The sequence below is a fragment of the Panulirus ornatus genome, chromosome 6 (assembly GCF_036320965.1).
Source record: "Panulirus ornatus isolate Po-2019 chromosome 6, ASM3632096v1, whole genome shotgun sequence".
In the NCBI taxonomy this organism is placed as follows: domain Eukaryota; kingdom Metazoa; phylum Arthropoda; class Malacostraca; order Decapoda; family Palinuridae; genus Panulirus; species Panulirus ornatus.
Genome location: NC_092229.1, coordinates 5206597 through 5228945, shown reverse-complemented (window position 1 = coordinate 5228945; position 22349 = coordinate 5206597). Strand labels below are relative to the sequence as shown.

Genomic DNA, 22349 nt, shown 5'->3' with positions numbered 1-22349 from the left:
CTGGTGGTGGTGATGGTAGCATCAGCTGTAAGCCTGAGGGCGTTGGTGCGAATGACGTATTTTGATGATATATAATTCAGATCACTCTGTAAATGGTCTGCTCCATTTTCCATACTCCTCTGTAACACTCAACTCCCTCCATTACCTCCAACACTCTTTCTTTCTCTCTCCCTCACTCCTTCCAATACCTCCAACATTCTTCCTTCACCCTCTGCATTACCTCCCCACATCCTCTCCCTCACTCCCTCAATCATCCCGTCTCCTCCGCAGTTCTGGGCCATAAAATGTTTCGCCCTTGATTTTACTGTCGTTCGCTCGTGTCCATCACAGTCCACACACCAGAGAGAGAGAGAGAAAGTTTTACATAAATAACCTTAAATCAGGCTCTTCGACGAGGCATCCCAGATGAAATGGCAGAAGCCAACAGCAATGAAGGTTTCTCACTTCTCTGTGCAGTAAATAGTGTGTTCCTTGTTGTACTGCCGTTGTTATCTGATATACGAAATCATGAATGTAATTCTCAGAAATAAATGTCGATCATCATTATCAATATTATCACCATTATCAGTCTTCTGGTTTCAAGGCTCATTGTGGTTGATGGCTTCATACACGACTCGAAGCCGCTTCAACAGGAGAAGGTCTGGAGCGGTGAAAGGCGTCCACACAAGGGACAAACCCCGCCACAGACAGAAACTGAAATAGATGTTGACAGCAACTGAGTCGGGGGAAATGTTTCTCAAGCTTTTGTTCGAGCAAATTACAGGCTTCGTTTTCGGGACGTGTGCTGGACGCAGGAGTGTCAAAGCATATTGTCTAGATTTGGCCAAACTTACTTCGCTGGCCATTTACTTTCCAGGAAGGCTGACGTCATGGATCCTCCAGTTCCAGACTGGAGCTTATGAGACCCAGATGAAGAAAGCTCTTTGAGAGGAAGAGATAGATATTTAGATAGATAGATAGATAGATAGATATATAGATAGATAGAGAGAGAGAGAGAGAGAGAGAGAGAGAGAGAGAGAGAGAGAGAGAGAGAGAGAGAGAGAGAGAGAGGAGACGATCAACAGCTTTCCTTTTTTTTCCAGAGAGGGTGGAAAGCTTCCTTCCATACCACCAGAAGGTCTCCGGACTGGAATAACTTCCCTCGGGTCCTTCGGTTCCTTAGCAGAATCAATTTTCTTCTGGTGTTTCATTAACTGTTGTAGGATAGAGGAGTGAGTGGTACCCAGGTTAGGGGCACAGTGGTCAAAGTCCCGGCTCTAGGTGAGTTAAGTGTGATGCGATGCGATCGCTCATTTTAGACGCGTCCAGAACTGTAACCAGGTCTTGGGTGGCGATGACAGTCTTGGATATATATATATATATATATATATATATATATATATATATATATATATATATATATACTTTTCTTTCCCTTTTTGTCAAAAGCTTCAGTCAAGAGGATAAATTCTCATCGAGCCAAGAAGCTGAATGAAAAAGAGGACTCGAGAAGGATATTGATAAGAATGGTTTTGAATAGAAGATGAAGAAGAAGAAGAAAGAGAAGAGAGAGAGAGAGAGAGAGAGAGAGAGAGAGAGAGAGAGAGAGAGAGAGAGAGAGAGAGAGAGAGAGAGAGAGAGAAGACTAGGGTTAATAAAAGGGGAAGGTGTTTGGTGTACTTCATGTGTATGTGTGGTATATGAAAAGTGTATGATGCATGTAAAATGTATGGTGTATGAAAGGCGTATTATATACGAAAGGTCTGTACAGTATATCTAAGGTTTATAGCATATCAAAAGTGTATAGTGTATGAAGGGATCGCGTTTGAGGTATGGAAGGAGCATATAACAAGTCTTGCTTGTTAGTTTATTCATCAATAACCAAAAGGATTAAGACCAGAAGTTCTCACACGGAGGGTGTACGATGGTTCCGGTCAACACACTAACACCACGAAGTCAGAACGATAACACAGTCAGGTCAAAACTCTTTCAGATGAACGTATGGCCTTCAGAGCTCTGGTCGTACATCACACACACACACACACACACACACACACACACACACACACTGTCACACATTGATCAAGTAACCTCAACCTTGCGTTACTCTTCTCTCCTCCTCACAGTGATTGCTGGAATCTCATTTCCTAAGCTTACTCGGACCAGGTACTTGCTCACTGCCACCGCAGATCTACATTTCACTCTCGTCTCCTGAAGTGCTTCAAGCACTGCCTCTCCTTGTTCATCCTGTGATTAAATCCTCCAAAGAATCGGCTGTGAGCGCGACTCCCGTAGCAGCACACAGTAAACAATTATTATTAATCCTAGGAAGAACTCCTGCTTGGAGCTATCTCTCTCCTCCCTCTCTCTCGCCATTGTGATGGGATTCACTTCAAAGTCTGTAATTTCCTTGGACTTAAAATGTCTCTTGCTCTCGTATAGGTGAGTAGTATTCTTATCTTTGTATTTCTTCCCCCCTCCGCAATTTGCAGTGGGGGAGGAAGGATCGCAAGGAATTGAAATTACGACAGAAAATGCCATTGTCATTCTTTACCCCCTTCCTTATCTCCCATCTCGGAGCAACAGTCCTAGAAATATAAACCTTTGTTGTTGTTGTATAACCGAGGCTACAAGAACCAGGTATTGTAGACACAGCTCCTGACGCAGAGCATTGACGCAGGGCCTTGACGCAGCTCCCTGACGCAGCTCAGGAGGCGGATACAGTTCCAGAAGATTATCTATCGTCTTTACAATATCATCTATCGCCTCCACATCAGACGTTAACAGTGTTTGAAATTGAAAATTGAGGTAGCAAAGACCTGGACATCTTTGACTAACAGTATAAGAAACTACAGACTAGACAGTATGTACTCTGACAGCTCTGTCACTGACAATATATAAGCTAAAAGAAAAAACTACGCAGTCCAGACTTTGACATCTCTGCCAATTTATCACTTATAATGACACTTTCTCAGACTGACTTGGAAGACGGAGGACCACTATTTATTGAGCGGTTCAGAGCTTGGGTTTTCGATGCTGAGCCGTCGACGGTGCTAAGCTGAGCAGCAACGCTGCAACAGAAACCGAAGGTCTGCCGCTGCAAGCTGACCGAGACAAAACTGGTAGAAAATCAATGCAGAATTAAAAGTGGAGTTGAGATTAGGGAGCCGGGAAGAGTTCGTTCCGTGGTTCGGTGCGTTCGTCTATCCCCTGATACCGAAGGGCCACCAGAGGAAGATCAACTAGAGGATAATTGGATGGAGGGAAGATGTGGGAGAATAAAGGAACGTAGAACTCCATCCAAGCCAAGAGGCCCTTATCATAATGCGTCCGGCTCCAGTCGCCCACCTTGAGGGGGAAAAAAAAACCCGACAACAACATTGGGGAAGATACAGTACAAATGCGAGCTACCAAGAAAACCCCCCCTCTCGATCTGAGACACAAATCCCATGAAAGCCTCTAAACGACCCGAAGTTAATTAGCTCCGAAAGGAAAAGGTTAAGAGGGTAGTCAATACCGTTATTCAGAATCATCAAAGGTCTCGGCAGCCTTGATCGATGCAGCTGTTTAAGGAGAAATTAAGCTTGATGCCAGCCGTGGTATTGGACACAAAGTCGTTGGCTAAGCGGTTTACTTTGACATAAAAAAGGATGCAATACGATAACACTGGAAAGAAGTTGCATTAACGCGTTTGCAAGACTAGAAGAATATCTTTGTTCAACTTCTTACTTAGAAAATAAGAAGTTTGATATTCATTTCTCCTTTTGTTAGGTATTCGACTTTTCTCCACATGAGCCTCTGTTGTTCTCTTTCTCTACCATCACGAACAGCCACGAAAAGTCCCAGTGTGGCTGTTAGTGTCTGCATTCTTTCGTAATCCTTTCGTCACACGAACGCCCACAGTCTTGGGTGAGACACGTGCAAGACACTGTAGCACAGGTTGAATATGTTACTCTTCCTTCGTGGCATGACTAACTTTGTACACTGCCAAATTATGTGGCGTTGGAGGTAAGAAAATAGCTGTCACGTTAATCATAGTCATGAAATTTAGATACCTACTTAAGGAAGATTTCTTGTTTAAGATCTGTATCGTGATATCTGGTGTCGAAGTGGCATTTTGATGCCAAGAAAATCTCTCTCTCTCTTTCTCTCTCTCTCTCTCTCTCTCTCTCTCTCTCTCTCTCTCTCTCTCTCTCTCTCTCTCTCTCTCTCTCTCCCAATCACCCTTACCATCTTCCCCCCCCCCCCCAAGCTTCATGCTCCTCACCCTTCATCCACTCACACTACATAGCAAAACCTTTCACCCAACCATATTCCTCCGCCATAACCAGTGCTTTCCCATATCGCTGCCTCCTCCTCCAGCCGTCTCCAAGGCCACTATCACCTCCATCACCACCACCTACACCACCGCCCACTCCCTCCTTTTCCTCCCTCAGTTATCTCCAAAAAACATCACCTACTCGTGCCTCCTCCTCTTCCAGCCGTCCCCAACTCTCCAAAAACCGTCACCTACACCTTCCTCTTCCTCGACCAGCCATCTCCAACACCGCCGCCACCACCACTGACTCCCTCCTCCATCACCTATCTCCAACACCACCACCACGACCACCTCCTCCCCTCTTGCCTGGGCTGATGGAGCTCAGGCAAGCTACTTAGTGGAAATAAGAAAGTGGCTCCCAGCGGTAGTGTGTATGTGTGTGTGTGTGTGTGTGTGTGTGTGCGCGCGTGGGGATAAGGGGGTAATAAAGGGTAATATCAAGGGGCATCTAAGGGATAAAAAAAAAGGGGGTTTGGTAGGTTTTAAGACTACAGTGTCATGGGGTCTGCTGCAGTCGTGAGGTTATTTTGAAGGGAGTGACGGCTGACAAGCAATACAGGGGCAGCGCTGAGCTGACAGCTGATGTTGACGGTGGGGTAAATTGGGGGAGGGAGGAGGTCTGTGTGTTGGGGATGAGTGGGGGAGCTGGTAATGATGGTGTTGGAGGTGAATAGCAGTGAAGGTGGTGATGAGTGGGGATAATGATGATAGTTTCTGGGGAAATGATAACATGGTTGGAGATGAATAAGAAAAATGAGGGTAGTGCTAGAGATGAATGGGGATAATGGTGATGGTGAATGGAGGGTTATAACAATATGTGTTGGAAGTAAGTAATGATTGTAATTAAGAAAGTCAATCTAGCGTTGAAGTCGAAGGGATTATGAATGACAGTGTTAGAAGCTGGAATGGTGAGTGGTGTGTGTGTGTGTGTGTGTGTGTGTGTGTGTGTGTGTGTGTGTGTGAGGGGAGGGAGGGGAGGGGGATGACCAATCATGGTGTCAGGGCGAATGGGAGAAGGGGAGCGGAGCGAGGGAGGAGGAGGAGGAGGACGAGGAGGGTGGAGCGAGGGAGGAGGAGGAGGACGAGGAGGGTGGAGCGAGGGAGGAGGAGGAGGAGGACGAGGAGGGTGGAGCGAGGGAGGAGGAGGAGGAGGACGAGGAGGGTGGAGCGAGGGAGGAGGAGGAGGAGGACGAGGAGGGTGGAGCGAGGGAGGAGGAGGAGGAGGAGGCGATGTCAACAATAATGTTGTTGGGGAGAGGAAGGGGTTGCGGGGAGGAGGCTGGTTGGTTGGTTGGCTCGGGGTCTACGTGAGAGCAGGATTTATGGGGATGATTGTTATGATATGAAGTGGAGAAGAAGTTCTGTCGTTTAGTTTAGGCGTGCGAGAGGGAGTGAGGTAGTGCAGGAGTGAGTGAGTGGGGGGGGGGGGAGGGAAGTTTAGCGGAGAGAGAGAGAGAGAGAGAGAGAGAGAGAGAGAGAGAGAGAGAGAGAGAGAGAGACCCCGGAAGTGTTAGAATATTTGATACGGTCCTGTACTGGTGCGGTACCCCTGGCAGAGGGCTGAGTGGTATATTGTGTAGGTATGTTGAGTGCTTCATATTGCATGTAAGTCTCTCTCTCTCTCTCTCTCTCTCTCTCTCTCTCTCTCTCTCTCTCTCTCACCCACCAACGCCCCATCCCCCGCCTGATCGAGCCTGCTGCCATTCTCCAGTCTCAGCCGCGGCAGTCGGTCCACAGGCAATCCAGCTGTTCATCCATCCCCTGAGGATCATTGATAAATTGGGCAACTGGCTTATGCTAATCTATATACGGTTCTATACTATATATATATATATATATATATATATATATATATATATATATATATATATATATATATATATATATATATATATATATATATATATCATCCCTGGGGATAGGGGAGAAAGAATACTTCCCACGTATTCCCTGCGTGTCGTAGAAGGCGACTAAAAGGGAAGGGAGCGGGGGGCTGGAAATCCTCCCCTCTCGTTTTTTTTTTTTAATTTTCCAAAAGAAGGAACAGAGAAGAGGGCCAGGTGAGGATATTCCCTCAAAGGCCCAGTCCTCTGTTCTTAACGCTACCTCGCTATCGCGGGAAATGGCGAATAGTGTGAAAATATATATATATATATATATATATATATATATATATATATATATATATATATATATATATATATCGTAAATGATATCACCACTTTTATCTATCATTCTTCGTTTATATCTATCAATCTATCTTTACCCACCAACTCTCGACTGTGTCACGGACCATAGTCACATCTGTCCTCCTCTGTGGTTGTCTGTGCTACAACAGCAAGAGAAATGACAGGTGATGGTCAGCACCTTGAGTCTCAACTCTGGTTTGTCATGTCTGACACGCCCTTACACCTGCCAGTGAAGTCAGTTATGCCATGTCTTCACCTCTGTCTTGTCAAATCTATTATGTTATCACTCACGTCAGCCTTCATAAGTACTCATTCTGACGTTCTGATATTTATAGTAGTCTCCCATATCCTCATAACCTGTCAATTCTGTCTGATTCTCTCTTTCTCTCCTGTCAACTGTTGTTATTCCATTCTGTCACTTCTGTCTTACCGTCAATCTTACCTGAAGAGGACAGGCAGAGAACTACCCGTTAATCTATATATAGTCAGTGTTACGTGCATGCAAGACGCCATCATTTCAATGCTTTCCTCAAAAGTCTTTTCTTAAATCTCAGATTTCGCAATGAGAAATGGCTGAACCATGATGGTAGTTATGGTTTTTTTTTTTGCCCATTATCCTCATGGTGGTGCTAATGGGTTAGTACCTTATAGTATCGTGGTGGCGTAAATGGATCAGCACCAATTATCACTACCGCTGTCGGTCATTATCTTTAGTAGTAATGGTTATCACTCTTAATTACCTCTTATTATCACTCGTTACGGTTACTATCATTATTACTTCGACTGGTTGAAAGTTATTCTTGTTTGCCAATCCCTGACTAACCTCTGAATACCACTCCAAGATGCCATCCATGGTTGCCATGAAATAGTTGTCACCCTGATTTCGCTTGTTGATTGCAACACTTTTGCCATCTTGGTTTAACACTACCAGTTGCCATGTCTGATCGTGAGACCTTTAACTGCCTTCCATTGTCGGCAACCTGAGGTATCCATAAATGGTTATCACTTCGATCAAGATCTCTCCCTTTTCAACACACTGGCTGCCAACTTTGGCTTCTGCCAGTAATTGCATTCCTTAACCCTCAACCTCAACCCTCTGGTTGCCAGCCTATTTCACCTTCCATTCCACCTCCTTCTCCCGACGTTGCCATAAGATTGCCAAGCCTGGTTGCCACGGGCTTGGTTGCCTAGCGGTAGTCACCATCTCAAGAATCCACATCAAGGATCACCAACAATGCATGTGTGCCTCAGGAGCCAGACCACAAAGGCAACAATTAGGGCCCTAATTCCAGCCTGGCCTCAAGATGGCGTAGATGTGTCCGCCCCGTAATGGCTGTAATTAATGGATATAATTGATTTATTGGGAGTTGGAAGGCGAGGCCCGGTGCTCGGAGGTCCTCTGGTAAGGGCCAGCAGATGCTCCGGTATCCACCTGCTGGTGGCCAAAGGTGCGGGTGTGGTTTTGCTATGTGTACGTCATTTTAGATATCAAGGCTGGAGAGAAGCAAGGAAGACGTAAGACCAAGGGTAGCAAATACACGTGAAGTAAGAGAGAGAGAGGCAGACGTCAAACGTAACCAGAGAAGACCAGCAAAACCAAATACGAACGAACTTGGGGTTAGTCCATTCTAAGCTATACTTAGGGAAGGAGTAGGGTTGCTTATTCAGGGTCATATAAGGGCCAGGTGGGGGTCTAATCCGAGGGCAGGTGAGGGTCTTAAAGGACAAAGGACAGTCAGGGGTTTGTGGATTGGAATGGATCACGGAGTATGAACAGCCCAGACTTAAATGTTTGGCTCGGTTGCCCGTCTGATGGTGGGTCTGGGTCTGAGAATGTGGGACTAAGAAGAATTTCAGAACAATCACCTGGTACCAAGCAACCACAAATATTCAGAATCTACGCCATAAAGTAATGCTTCCAGTAATATCGTAACTCAACACCCTCTGTACTTGGTTCTTTGCAACAGCACCAGACGTCTTCCACCCAAACCATTTCATGTACCAAGTAGGAGTTTTGGAAACCTGTACATGATCATAGGTCCTCCCTTACCCACCATACACGACAGTGGCAAAATATTTACACACCAAAATAACGCAATAAGGACCAAGCAATCGTCCTCCAAACTTAGTTTGCGATGCCATCCCTCCAGATATATACACTCATCCAAAACTACATCCTTCAGACATGTGCGAGTTATTCTTTCTCGTCTACGTTTTAGACACCACCCATCACCCCAGCAGTACAAACAGCATTCGTGCATATACCATGATCCGTCATGCCCAAAATGCTACCTCTATACTGAAAACGCCGAACAATTACTCTTAAAATTGCTACACAGAAGTACATAACATCACCGTACACCGTGACTAGCGGTCACGCCCTATGGACATGGGACACCCCCCCCCCCCGCATATAGTTACACCACATCAGAAAACTTCTTAATCAACATCAGAATCGTGCTATTTACTTGTAAATAACCTGTCATCAAAACATGAATAAAAAAAAAATTGCTAGAACACTCTTCATCTAAATCTAATGAAACTTATAAAAGAAACCACAAGAACTCCGTACATACCTTGTCCTTGTTTACGCTGGATTTATTCCTGTAGACCGGGAGAAACTCCAGTATGATCACTACACTGTCTGAAGAGCTACTGGCCACCACAGGGAACGACACGCTGCCCACATTGGCTGGGCATTGTCGTGCGCGTGATGGCAAACTAGTGAGAGGTAGTTTGGTGATTGGGCACCTGGTTCGCGCTGACCGTCCAGCGTTCAGCTACGTGTCCTAAGGTGTCGCTTCGTCTTGGCCAATATACAAAACATCACAACTATACTACCTTTACTGATACACAATAGACGACTGTAACTCTTCGAAAATAACGTCCTTGAGCTTAGAAGAAAAAAAATGATGATTAGATTGTTTGTTTCGCTTTGAAAACCACATTAATGATAGGATTTACGTAACGAAGTAGTCAGCCGATTAATGGAGTGGTGAAGAAAATGTGTTTCCCTTGTAAACAAGACACGAAAATGTTACTGCGTTTATAGGTACAGTTGGTGACTTTCACTGAGAAACAGAATGATTTGCTTCACATTTTTCGAGTATCCACATTAATAAGATCCAAAGGGAGACTTGTTCATATGAGAAATGAAATCCCATTTTAATAGTTCTAGTTGGTGTGGAATCCAGAAAGGTATGAACATGTACTGTATGCTGAAGCCTCCTGTATGTTGAACCTATCTGTATGTTGAACCTATCTGTATGTTGAACCTATCTGTATGTTGAACCTATCTGTATGTTGAACCTATCTGTATGTTGAACCTATCTGTATGTTGAAACCTCCTGTACGTTGAACATTCCTGTAAGTTGACCCTCTTTCTATGCTGAACCCTCCTGGATATTGAACCATCCTGTATATTGACCCTCGTAAGTGCTCAAGCGGTTCATATCAACTGCAAGTTGCTTTTATACACGACTGGCGATCATAGATGTAAAATTCTCGTGGAGAGACCAGTAAATGTGGGAAATAAAAGTATTTCCCATTCTCGCCGACACCTATTAACATCAAGAGAAGAATGGGGATATTTTTCTTAAATTTCGGTGTGTGAACTGTGTGTTCTTGTGCTGATCATTCAGGTATTTAGAACAATAAAGGAATATGATCAGTAGATTTTGAAATGTAAAGATTTCTCGTCTAGTGATCGCCAATGGAACAAAGATTTAGAATATGTTGGACGCGCTCAGGTAATTGTCTAGAACGCCGCACAGGAACTCCACTCGTTGACAAAAATTTATATATGAAGGATTCTTTCCCTTTGAAGATCATTAATGTATATATTCGTAAATGTGTATATAATGTATATATTGGTATCATTACGCCAGCATGGGAAATTACGAACTGTGTTTTTAGACGTGGCATACTTTCCTGGCGCGTTCACTGGGGAAAGGCATTTAGTCACTCCGTAATTGACTGACTAATTATCTTGTGACGTTAGGTCTATCCTCACATTAAAGTTTGAGTCGTTTTCGAAGCGAAAAAAAAAGCCCAGAATCTAACAATTTCTCAAATTCAAGGACGGTATATTGGCAGTCGTGTAGTGTGTACCATTGTTAGCACAATGGTTGTACTGGGTTATGTGTTGGCGAGACGATACGGCCACCTCATGACCTGCACTTTGAGAGGTAAGTGCGAGCCAAGTGCCTGATGGGCGGATGATCCACCTTCCTGAGTAGCACGTAATGATGCTCACAACATCGCCAAGCCAAATGTGGGGCAATGTGTGTTCGTCAGTCGCTCCTCAACCTGTGTCGTGTTCATGCTGGTGTGTGTGTGTGTGTGTGTGTGTGTGTGTGTGTGTATCACGGACATCCTTGATGTAGCTCTCTCTCTCTCTCTCTCTCTCTCTCTCTCTCTCTCTCTCTCTCTCTCTCTCTCTCTCTCTATATATATATATATATATATATATATATATATACTTGCCAGCCAGAGAGGCACCACACTGGAATGGTCTGTAATTCCCAGGTCACTGCAGGCTCTGATGCAATACGACTGTACGACACATTACCCTGGTAATTAATGCACTGTCACAAGTGTCTAATTAGATTGTGATGCCAGCCTCCACATGCTGGTCTAGGGACCTGAAGGCCCCCCGTGTAGGGTACTGTCAAATTTTCTGCCCATTTTCTTCGTTCTCTCTCTCTCTCTCTCTCTCTCTCTCTCTCTCTCTCTCTCTCTCTCTCTCTCTCTCTCGCCTCATGCTAAGTTAAACGCGCAAGCTTTGACAAAAGTTACGGCACTGCGAGTTTATTAATCTTCCTTATTAATGCAAGCCCAGTGAAGACGTCGTGTTGATTCTACAATTTCTTTCTTTTTCTTTTTTTTTTGTTCCGTTTTTTAGAAGTGGGATTGAATATGTGAGCCGTCTTTTCTTACGTTCTGCTCAGCTTCGTCCATATCAAATTGATGCTAGATGTCGGGAGGAAAATATTGTGAATGAGAGAGAGAGAGAGAGAGAGAGAGAGAGAGAGAGAGAGAGAGAGAGAGAGAGAGAGAGAGAGAGAGAGAGAGAGAGAGAGAGAGAGAGAGAGAGAACAGGGACCAGTGGAATTATTTTCTTTTTTCTGCGATAGCGTTCACCCCTGTGAAATATTTCACTGTGAGAGTGGAAAGCATCACTTTATCGATATTTACACGCGAAAAAACAAAAAACCAAAAACAAAAACAAACGAAACAACACAACACAACACTGTATGAGGTGAACTTCAGCGATCTGCCATTTAACCTTAGGTGTGATCTTAGGTCATTCAGCATCGTCCAAAGGGTGATTAAGAGGGAAGGACTGGTTGACTTATAAGCCAATCATCGAACTTACAAGATGGTTAGTCATCTGTGGTCATATAATCCTCAAATAGTAATAGAATTACTAAACAGCATAGGGTTCCTTAAGCTAAACTTCCCCTTGTGGCACTCCACAAACCACCTTCATCAAGTCCAATTCGTCGTCACAGGGTCCACAAACTGTCGACTACCATCGTAATTGCCTCATTTGCCGATCACGTAACAACCCCTCGAAAGCCATACCTAACCTAATCTAATTAGAAGTAATTCTGAACGGTTTTTGGGAGCTGTAGTGTTGAAGATCCTGCCTTATATACCTACTTTAACCACCATGTATCATGTCATCAAGAAATACACCAGTTTGCAGTGACTGATAACATCTACAGCTGAAGATTATGATAAAATAGTATTAGCTCTTTTTCAACTATGAAAATATTTTGATAATTGATTTAACATTATTTACAGTTTTTCACGTATTCTTCCCTCGCCCCATACTGAAAAAGACGTTGAATGAGCGTTTCATACGTCAATATTGTTATGAACACTGTGTGTTATTATTTGGTTTGGCAATGAATAATATGAGCAACGTTCACAGCCGTATTGCATAAATGAACAGAGAGAAAAAGTGATTGTTGTTTCTTTCCAATGTATTATAACCAATTCTCTACGTAGGGAGAGAAATGAAAAAAAAAGGACATTATTATTTTTCTCTCTTTAATATGAATTTTTTGAAGTTATTAAGCGGTCTCTCTTATGTTCTTAATCATTTTATTTGACTAATACGGTATCATGGTATCAAAGTATTATAGGAGAGTATCGGAGTAATTGTATTATAGTATAATCAATTAATTAGTTCTTAGATTATATCATTTCCTCTACATCATAAGGTTTATGTTTCAGAAATTATGGACACAACGTGTTCTCCTTTTTAAGGTGTTTAGTAACCCCCAAAGTAATCCATGGTTTTGCTTAAAGAATCATATCTTTTTTGAATAATATCTTTGGGAAAGGACTTTTGTTTTTTCTTATTATACCGTGTCTGAAAAATATCGATTCATGTTCCGCGTGGGTTATGTAAGACCTTATCGTAAACTATGGATGAATCTGCATCACTGATTGCTATTTCATATCATATGTTGTACTATTATCTAGCGCATGAAGAGATCTCTCCGTTCTTAGTGCTATTCGATGATAAATACCCATATGTGTGTGTGTGTGTGTGTGTGTGTGTGTGTGTGCGACAGGTAAATGATGAGCGATGTGATTGACGAAAGATCCTGTTTACATTTTGCCCTTCAGTCAATTCACATTTTCTTTTATATACACCCTTTCTCTTGACTCTTGCCAATGCGCTTCAATTTTTTTCGGAAGTGATAGTACAGGATGGGAGGATTTCCAAGCCCTCCACTCTACACACATCTCCTCTTGGTTACCTCTTACTACATGCAGGAGATACGTGGGTCGTAGATCTTTCTCCCTATCCTCTACCACTCATCAAAGTTGCGTCCATTCTAGTCATTCTGCTGGTCTTGTTGAGTGAGGCATCGAGAGAAACCTGGGCTGAAAATTCCCTCCACAAAGTCGCTGGTTCGTCGGTGCTTCATGAAGTTGTTAGCTAACAACACTGTAGGAGGAGGATGTATCAGTTTCAGTCACACACACACACACACACACACACACACACGGTCCTTTCTATATTCTGTAATCTTACTATGGTGAGTAAGATAGCACCATCTATAGCCATGACATTACTTGATTAGCCCATATGAGCAATACAGTTGGGCTAACTTTGGTACAAGATATATTTTCTACTGAGGCGAAGCAGCCCAGCCAATGGTATTTCTACATGAATATCTTAGGTGAGTTAACGATGGATTAGCACAAAGTCTGTGTAGCTGTTGTTTGCGCAGTGAATACTACATATGATCCTCATCACTCCAACTGGACAAGGGCATTCGACCCTTGAGCACAACAGTCTCAAAGAATATATCGATAGATAGTCGAATGCGCTGTTGAAGGCCTCATTATAAACCTGAGATCAATGTATATATATATATATATATATATATATATATATATATATATATATATATATATATATATATATATATATATATTCAAGTGCATAGTCAAGTAAACTACAATGAATAAAGCGAGTGTCAGGGGAGAGCTCATAAAGCCTGACGGGGCAGACCAGGTTGACAGTAGAGATGCAGGTGTGAGAAGCAGCCGCCCCCGGCTGGCTTGGTGGCTGAAGGGGTAGCCGTGAGCCCTGTGTGTGTGTGTGTGTGTGTGTGTGTGTGTGTGTGTGTGTGTGGGGCCTCCGTCAACACACTAGCAACAGCTGGTCTTGGGTTGGCTCCGGCCTCGCCCCCTCCTGCTCTCCCTCTGACTTGTATGTCACATGGGCAAAATATGGCGGGGTAAACAACACACACACACACACACACACACACACACACATTCATTTTCAACACACCTGTTCTCCGCTTCACGCGTTAGCGGCAAGCATGGCCATTCAGTGCTGCGTTGATGAAGTGAGGCTTCGGTTAAAAATCCTCGCTTGGTTCTCTCTTCTTTTCCATTTTTGTAGGTTGTTATAATGCAGGAGGGGAGGATTTTCTGCCTCCACCTGCTCTCGTCTCTTTGTCGTGGGTAGTGTTCTTTCTCCAATATCCCCAGGGTGTGTGAAAAGAGGAAGTTGAGAGTTAGTGTTAACAAAAGAATATTAGAATTATTAGGTTTAACAGGATTGAGCGAGGGCTTAGTTGGAGTGTGAGTGTAAATGGAGAAAAACTGAAGGAATTAAAATGTTTTAGATACCTTGGATTAGACGTGGCGGCAAAATGAACTATGGAAGTAGAAGTGAGTCATAGGGTGGGTGAGGGGGCCAAGGTTCTGGGAGCGCTGAAGAATGTGTGGAAAGAGAGATCGTTATCTGTGAGAATTTCTTTTAGTATCGAGGAAAAGTTTCTGTTTACGAAATTTATGCAGTAACACCATCCTTAGTTATGTGAATAGAGGACGGCCAGCCACACTGTAGAAGCCCGGGGTTTAATAGCCAGCAAAGAGGGCATTTACACCACCCAATCAGGTAGTCAGCAGTAACCACGTAATTACTTCAAGTTTCTCACGCGAGGCAGTCCGCTTCATTTCCTCACCCTCGGTGATAGTGTATCTCTTATCTCTACAGAGCCTGAGACACTACCCCCTCAGAAATCAGGAGGGTAGAAGTGCTTTCATTCCCTCGTCCCTAGACCTGCTGATGGGGTTCACGGATGGATGGCATCCACGTACAAGTGACCTGGTAAGTCCTTTTTTTTTTTTTCCTTAACTCTTGCCGTCAAGGAGCTTGCACCGGAGGTTGAAAAGAAAATTGTTGGCAATGATTCCGCTTGCAAGAGTCAATGGCAAGACCGAGGTGTGTGTCTCTCTGCATCCTGATGAAAACTGACGAAGATTTCAGATGTGTTGCTACTGACGACTCAACACCTTGTGGCTCCTCTTTACAGCTACGTTCTTCGCCGCCCTTTTATCCACGCAGCTTGCAAGCTTATCTCCACCAGTTATGGCTGAAAGGTAAAGGCTACAAGCTTTTAAACTACAGCAGTTCAAGTATTGGGAACACTTGGAGGAACGATATTAATTATATCATAGAGACAGATGCTGTTACCTAACGATTTCATCGCAATACAACTTAAATAATTCAGTGGATGAGCGAAGAGATACATACATATCTGAAGTGGAGGAAACGAAGGGAAGAAGGAGGAAAGGCCGAGAAAAGATGGAAGGATGAGGGGAAAGCAAGATCGTTGTATCGCATACTGGATCCGTAATGTGCAACATGACTTTGCAGCGTACCTCATCCACTCCCGTACAACATGATGGGTTGCAACAATCACCACTGGAAAGAGAAAATAAAAAAGGTGAGTACTTTCGTTTATTAGATCCTCAGACAGTCTGAGGATGTAATAAACGAAAGTACTCACTGTTTTTATTTTCTCTTTCCAGTGGTGATTGTTGCATATATCTCTTCACAGTGAAGTGGAGGTTCTGCAGCATGATGGGTTGATTATACACACACACACACACACACACGAGGTATATCACTGACTTCCTAGACGTCTGAGTTTGTCGAGTTCCATGAAACTGACTGATAATAATTCCTCTTTTTTTTTTTTCCAGTATCTTAATGCCATGTTTGTGATACGTCAAAACGATGTACTCAGGCCATCAGACGAACTCTGTGTTGTACTCGCTGTACTCCCGTTCGGGTCCTCCTCCATAGCGTGACGAGAGAGGTAGACGGTGGCATGACTAGCGTGTCAAAGGAGCGCCCGGATGTTACGTGCAGAGGCCATAGTATTTTATTGGGGGAGGTGAATGATGAAGCCAAGGTAGAGACGCATCATGCTCGCAGCGTCTGTGTGAAGCCTAATTAGAAAACCATTAGCGAACGTAATTACTGTCTGCTCTGTCTTTTAAAAACCTCGGCAAAATGCAGCATTCATTAAACTATCGCTTTTCATAAAGCTGTGATATGCAGGTACATACATAATCATATTCTTTAATTGAGAAAAAAATACAGTGGTAGCGTCAGGAATAAACGAGCAATGGCTTTACTTGTATACGTCTCAATCTCCAGTTGTCATATACAATGTACCGTAACCAGAATAGGTCCAGCTGCAACTGAGCCACACACGCTACCCCAAGGCTCACCAAGACCACTATATACATGTCTTGGTTTTGTCAGTGGACAGCACGTCGCCTCCCATATATCACATCGCCCCACATCATCTTTTCTTAAATGTTCAGGACCCAGAACATGTATCTTTGCTTCTGTTTCACCCTCGTTACAACCACACACATTCAGATACCCGAGATTTGGACTTCGGAGAAATATTTTCGATTGGCTTTTTCCCCTGTTTTCGTTTTTAGAAAGTGATTAAACAGGAGGGAAGGATATCCAGTCCCTCACTGCCGCCCCTATCAGTCGCCTTTTACAACACACAGATGATGTGGGTAGTATTCTTTCTTCCATGGTTTTAAGAATGATAATCCATATAAGAATGTTTATAAAGACATGCTGAGTAGTTAAGTTATAACTTAGGAAATTCAAATGTAATCTATTTTGGTTTAACAGAGCAGTGTTCAAAGTAGACTGACATGAAAGGCAAACAATTGAATTACATTTGATTCCCTTTTTATATTCCAAGAAAAATGCTGTCATATACATATCTATGTATTCCTTTTTTCTTAATTACTCAGAACCATTTTTCTATAAAAGTCTTGGCGTTTCCCAGGACCCCTTTTCAAAAGACTTCCAGCAGCCCAGGGCTACGCTACTTCAAGTCGCAGGGAATAGTAGACTCCTTTAGAGTGAGAAGTTCTTTGACGAGAGCCATACAACTCCGCAGTGACACTTCAGTGAAGTTAGTGGATTCAGGATGAGCTGAAGCCATAACGATGTCAGTGGCTTCAGGTCGACTTGTTGTCATGATGAAGTTAGTAACTTCAGTGAGAGTTCTGGCCACACCGAAATTAATATCATCAGTTATTGCTGAAGCGACGTAAACTTGGCTTCAGCGATGTTCGTGGTGGTCTCCGTGCGCTCTGTGGCCATAGCAAAGTTGGTGACTTCAATGAGAGTTGTGGAAGCTGAACGTTGTGGCCACGATGAAGTGAGTGGACTTAGGGAGGACTTGATATGCAGTGAAGCAGTGGCCAGCTGCGGTGAAAGAGTGGCTATGTTGATGCAGTGGTTGTGGTAAATACTAATGCATGTCGTTGTACATATTGTACAATGATTCATTTCTATATTTCTTTGATGGATAAACCCGCTAAGTTTACAATTAATCAGACATCTTAAGCAGTGGGGTGGCCACTGACGAAATGACGACAGTGAAAATGTGGCCACAACAAGGGTGTAAGCACAGTGATGGTGTGGCCACATTGAAGAAGCTACAGTGGCATGGCATCCTCAATGATGGAATGAGCACAGTGAAGATGCAGCCACACTGAAGAAGCCACAGTAAAGGAGTGGCCACAGTTGTTTGGGTATGGTGGCCACACAGGCCGAGCCTTCTCCCTCCCTCCCCGGCTGCTGTCTTGGTCGGGCAGTAATGGGTCAAAGGCCTGGCAGCTGCCTCTCCTCCCTCGCTGCCGTGACCCGGCCGTAATGGGCCAGAGGTCAGGCCCCGGGCGTGGGTGGCAGCGGCAGCAGCAGCTGTGGTGGTGGCGGTGGTGGTGGTGGCTGTGGCGGTGGTGGAGGAGGGGGAGGAGGAGGAGGAGGAGGAGGAGGAGGAGGTTGGTGGCTGTGGCGGTGGTGGTAGTGGAGGAGGAGGAGGAGGTTGGTGGCTGTGGCGGTGGTGGTAGTGGAGGAGGAGGAGGAGGAGGAGGAGGAGGTGTCGGTGGTGGCTGGAGAAGTGAGTGGTATCAAGCAATAAATATTCACAGCCTCTCAATTATTCAAGGGTGACAACTTCCGTCGCTGTATGCACGACGTCGTTGCATATTTCATGGACAACAAATCTCGCGCGTCGACACCGACCAACTAACCCCACACACACACACACACACACACACTACACACACACACACACACACACACACACACACACTCCTGCTGCCTCATATGTACTGGTGTCCGAGACCCGCGCCCTCAGTCGGCGCTACATCGGCCACGGGCACAGACATCGCCTCTACCGCCGCCAGCCAACACTGCTAGTCACCCAAGCCAGGAGACCCGTCGCTCGCCCGCGCTGCCATCCATTCGCATCTCTCTCTCTCTCCCACACACTCGCGCCTTACCCCGATAAGGAAGGTGCTGGAGGAGAGAGGAGCCAGCACACACGAGCGAAGATGACCCGTTCTGACCTTATCATCCTCGACATCGCCTGAGAAATATTGCTGTATCGTAATATCGTCGAGAGAGAGAGAGAGAGAGAGAGAGCGATAGAGAAAGAAGTTTGAGCCTCACGTATTATTCGTCCGGGAGAGAGAGAGTGTTGTTACGGCATTGCCGTCCGTGTTGAGGACTGGTATGAGACGCGAGGATCGGGGGGGTCGGGTGGAGAAGTGCTTCTGTAGGAAAAATCAAATTCTGAAGCTTTTGTGAATCTATTTCATTTCGTCCACAGAGGCTTGAGAGGGGGTTTGGTTTTTAACCCACGGGAGATATAATAAGCCATCGTAATGATACCCCCAGAATCAGTGCAATAGTTGTAGTAAATCACCATCATAACACAACCGGAGTTGTAGAGCCCAGCTGATCCGTCTAGTTTGTAATCAGTGCCATGCAGTAACCCCGTGTGGACGTCTCGTTGTCGCAAAGCCCTACTCCCCAACCCCTCTCCTTCCATCTTATTTTTTTCGTTTCTTAACCACGGCAAGACGAGGACTAAGGTAGGAGGAGGAGGAGGCGTGTAACGGTGGCCTCGTGTGACAACGATGTGTCCTCGAAGTGTGGCCGAGGCCAGGGTGGGCCAAGAGCGGCCAGGGTATGACCACCACCACCACCAGAAGCATCGCTACTCCGCCTGGCCCGGCTGGGGCGCCACGGCTTTCATTGCTTTAGTGAGTTCAACTCTTCTTCAGGTGTCCAACGCCACGAAAGGTACGGCCAACCAACTTACACCTTGATTTTCTCCCTCATTTTCCCCCTCATTTTTCCCCTCAGCTAATCTAAAGTAGACACAAGGTGTTCGTTTTATACAGTGTGTTTATATAGTGTTTCTATAGTGTGTGTTTATATAGTGTTTTTTTTGGGGGGGGCTATATTTTATTTTTGTCTGGTCTTCTTTTGTGGTTTAAGTGTATATTTATTCATACATTTTCTTGTGTTTTTTTTTTTTAATGAATTATTGGCGGTTAATTTAGTCTTGATGTTAAATCCCCTGGGAATTAGTGGTCTGTTAAAACCATATATATATATATATATATATATATATATATATATATATATATATATATATATATATATATATATATATATATATATATATATATATATATATATATATAATGTTTATAGTCTCGAGAGGGAATTTCCCGGTATATATCCATTTGAAACACGGATTTCATGAATCAAAAAGCAATATGTTATATACTGAAAATGCCTTTATCTATGACCAAAAACATCAATATATACATTTCGAGGATGATTGTATGTGTTATGTAACACATGATACACGTGTAATACATAATGCATGATACATAATTCTTACGTCTTGATAAGCCTTTAACAGCAAAAAAAAAAAATTATTTTTTTCTCTGTTAAAAATGATTTTTTAACATGTGTACTTAATCGGTTGAGGTGTCCTTCAAAACTGTTCGTTTACGTATTTGAAAGTGTCAACTACTGATGGTCGTTTTAGTTCATCATTATCCATGATGAATCGACCATAAGCAATCAGCCGCTGTGTGGGAAAGAAAGTCCTATACACAGAGGTGACGATGATGATGATCGTATAATTGATAAGGCATTGATACCGATATCAAAGGCAGTAGAGATAAGGACTGATAATGTGAATGGGCGTTTAGGGTACAGTTGTTAGAGATAGGTTCTTGAGACCAACGGTACGGTCCTTGAGCGCGACGGTACGATCCTTGAACACGACGGTACGGTCCTTGAGCGCGACGGTACGATCCTTGGGAAGGCGACATGACAATTGACCTGACCCCCTAGGATCGTTCGGTCGTGCTTAAGGATCGAACCATCATGTTCAAAGATCGTATTGTCGTGTTCAAGGATCGTACCGTCATGTTCAAGGATCGTACCGTCATGTTCAGGGGTCGTACTATCGTGTTCAAAGATCGTACTGTCGTGTTCAAGGATCGTACCGTCATGTTCAAGGGTCGTACCATCATGTTCAAGGGTCGTACCGTCGTGTTCAAGGATCGTAACCGTCGTGTTCAACTGTCGTGCTGAAGGGAAGATACTCACGGTTGAGAAATGATATGATTGACCGGAAAAGAAATGTAGTTGAATGTTACCTTATCAGTAACACAGGTCACGGAGGATAACAGGGGCATTTCATAAAAGACATGTCGAAGTGTATGCCTTATCTGCACACATGTAAAAAGAGATTCCAACATCAGTATCAAAGTGAAAGACTACAGAAATGAAAAATACAAGTAATTAAATTTTTTTTTTTTTCATGTAGCCATCACACACAAACCAGTTGTGTACGTACTCCCAGTGATAAATGAGGACTTCAGTAAACTTTGGGTTTAACGAACGGCGTTGAACATGGAGGGGGGGGGGGGGGGGCAGCCGTTGACACGACCCCTAACACTGATAAAAGTTCGGATAAGAAGTCGTTTCGTTTTTTGTTTTTCTTTTTTAACCGTACTTTGATTATGGTAATAATGATGATTTTTTCCATATACAAAGTTATCATTATAGACACATTAAATCCTTCTAAATCTGTGTTTAAGATCCCAAGACAAGCAGTAATTTGATCCGGTACAGAATGTGGGGAACGGAGGGTTCGAACCACGGGTTCGAACGCCAAGTTCCAAATGTCAACTACTGATGAATGAATGCTTGAGATCAGAGTCAAAGGATTGGGATTATGTAGTTCATCGATTGGTGGCACGAGACAGTCACTGTCGATCATCGAGATGTTAGACCCTTAATAAGATGCTTAGAGGTCAGAAGGACCTAAACCCTTTGAATATGAAGGTACGAAACCCTTGGTATAAGATTGGGCAAGGCATTATACCTAAGGGTCGTACCATTGGGCTCAAGAGTCGTACACTTTCGTCGGACCTTAGTGCTCAGGGGTCATACTGTAGTGCTCAAGGGTCGTACCGTAGTGCTCAGGGGTCGTAAAGTAGTACTCAAGGGTCGTACCGTAGTACTCAAGGGTCGTACCATCGTGCTCAAAGGGCGTAGCGAAGCACTCAAACATCGTACCGCAGTGCTTGCTCAAGGATCGTACAAACCGTGCTCAAGGGCGTACAATTCGTGCTCAAGGTCCGTACAAGCTGTGCTCAAGGGCGTACAAGCTGTGCTCAAGGTCTGTACCGTCATGCTCAAGGGCTGCACCGTCGTGCCCAAGGGCTGTACCGTCGTCTCACAGGCTGTACCGTTATGCTCGAGGGCTGTACCGTCTTGTTCAAGGGCTGTACCGTCGTCTCAAAGGCTGCACCGTCATGTTCAAGGGCTGTACCATCATGCCCGAGGGCTGTACCGTCGTCTCACAGGCTGTACCGTCATTTTCAAGGGCTGTACAGTCGTGCCCAAGGGCTGTACCGTCGTCTCACAGGCTGTACCGTCATGCTCGAGGGCTGTACCGTCGTGCCCTTGGGGTCTGACGGACATTAATCCTTCGTCTGGCGGAGATCTGCCGCTGCTATTTTTCCGTCACCCGAATAAACGAAAATAAATTTTTCAAACCATTTTTTTTTTTATCATTTATCTTTAACATAATCTGCTTACGAGTAGATCTGTTTGTCGACAATTGTATTTTCTTGGAACTGTGGCCTCTGTGATAATGTGATTACATCGAGCTCAT

At 44.1% G+C, this 22349-nt stretch overlaps 1 protein-coding gene across 3 annotated transcripts in view; it reads left to right on the top strand.

Moving 5' to 3' along the window:
• The first annotated feature begins 18439 nt into the window (after positions 1–18439).
• Positions 18440–22349, top strand: part of LOC139749022 (lachesin-like) — a 312483-nt gene continuing 308573 nt past the window's right edge. Inside the window, exon 1 of one of the 3 annotated variants that reach the window (XM_071662404.1) lies at positions 18440–19444. In XM_071662404.1, the coding sequence (XP_071518505.1) occupies positions 19279–19444 (166 nt within the window). In that variant the 5' untranslated portion in view covers positions 18440–19278. The remainder of the gene's footprint in view (positions 19445–22349) is intronic. The other 2 variants (XM_071662403.1, XM_071662402.1) reach the window with 2 other exon arrangements.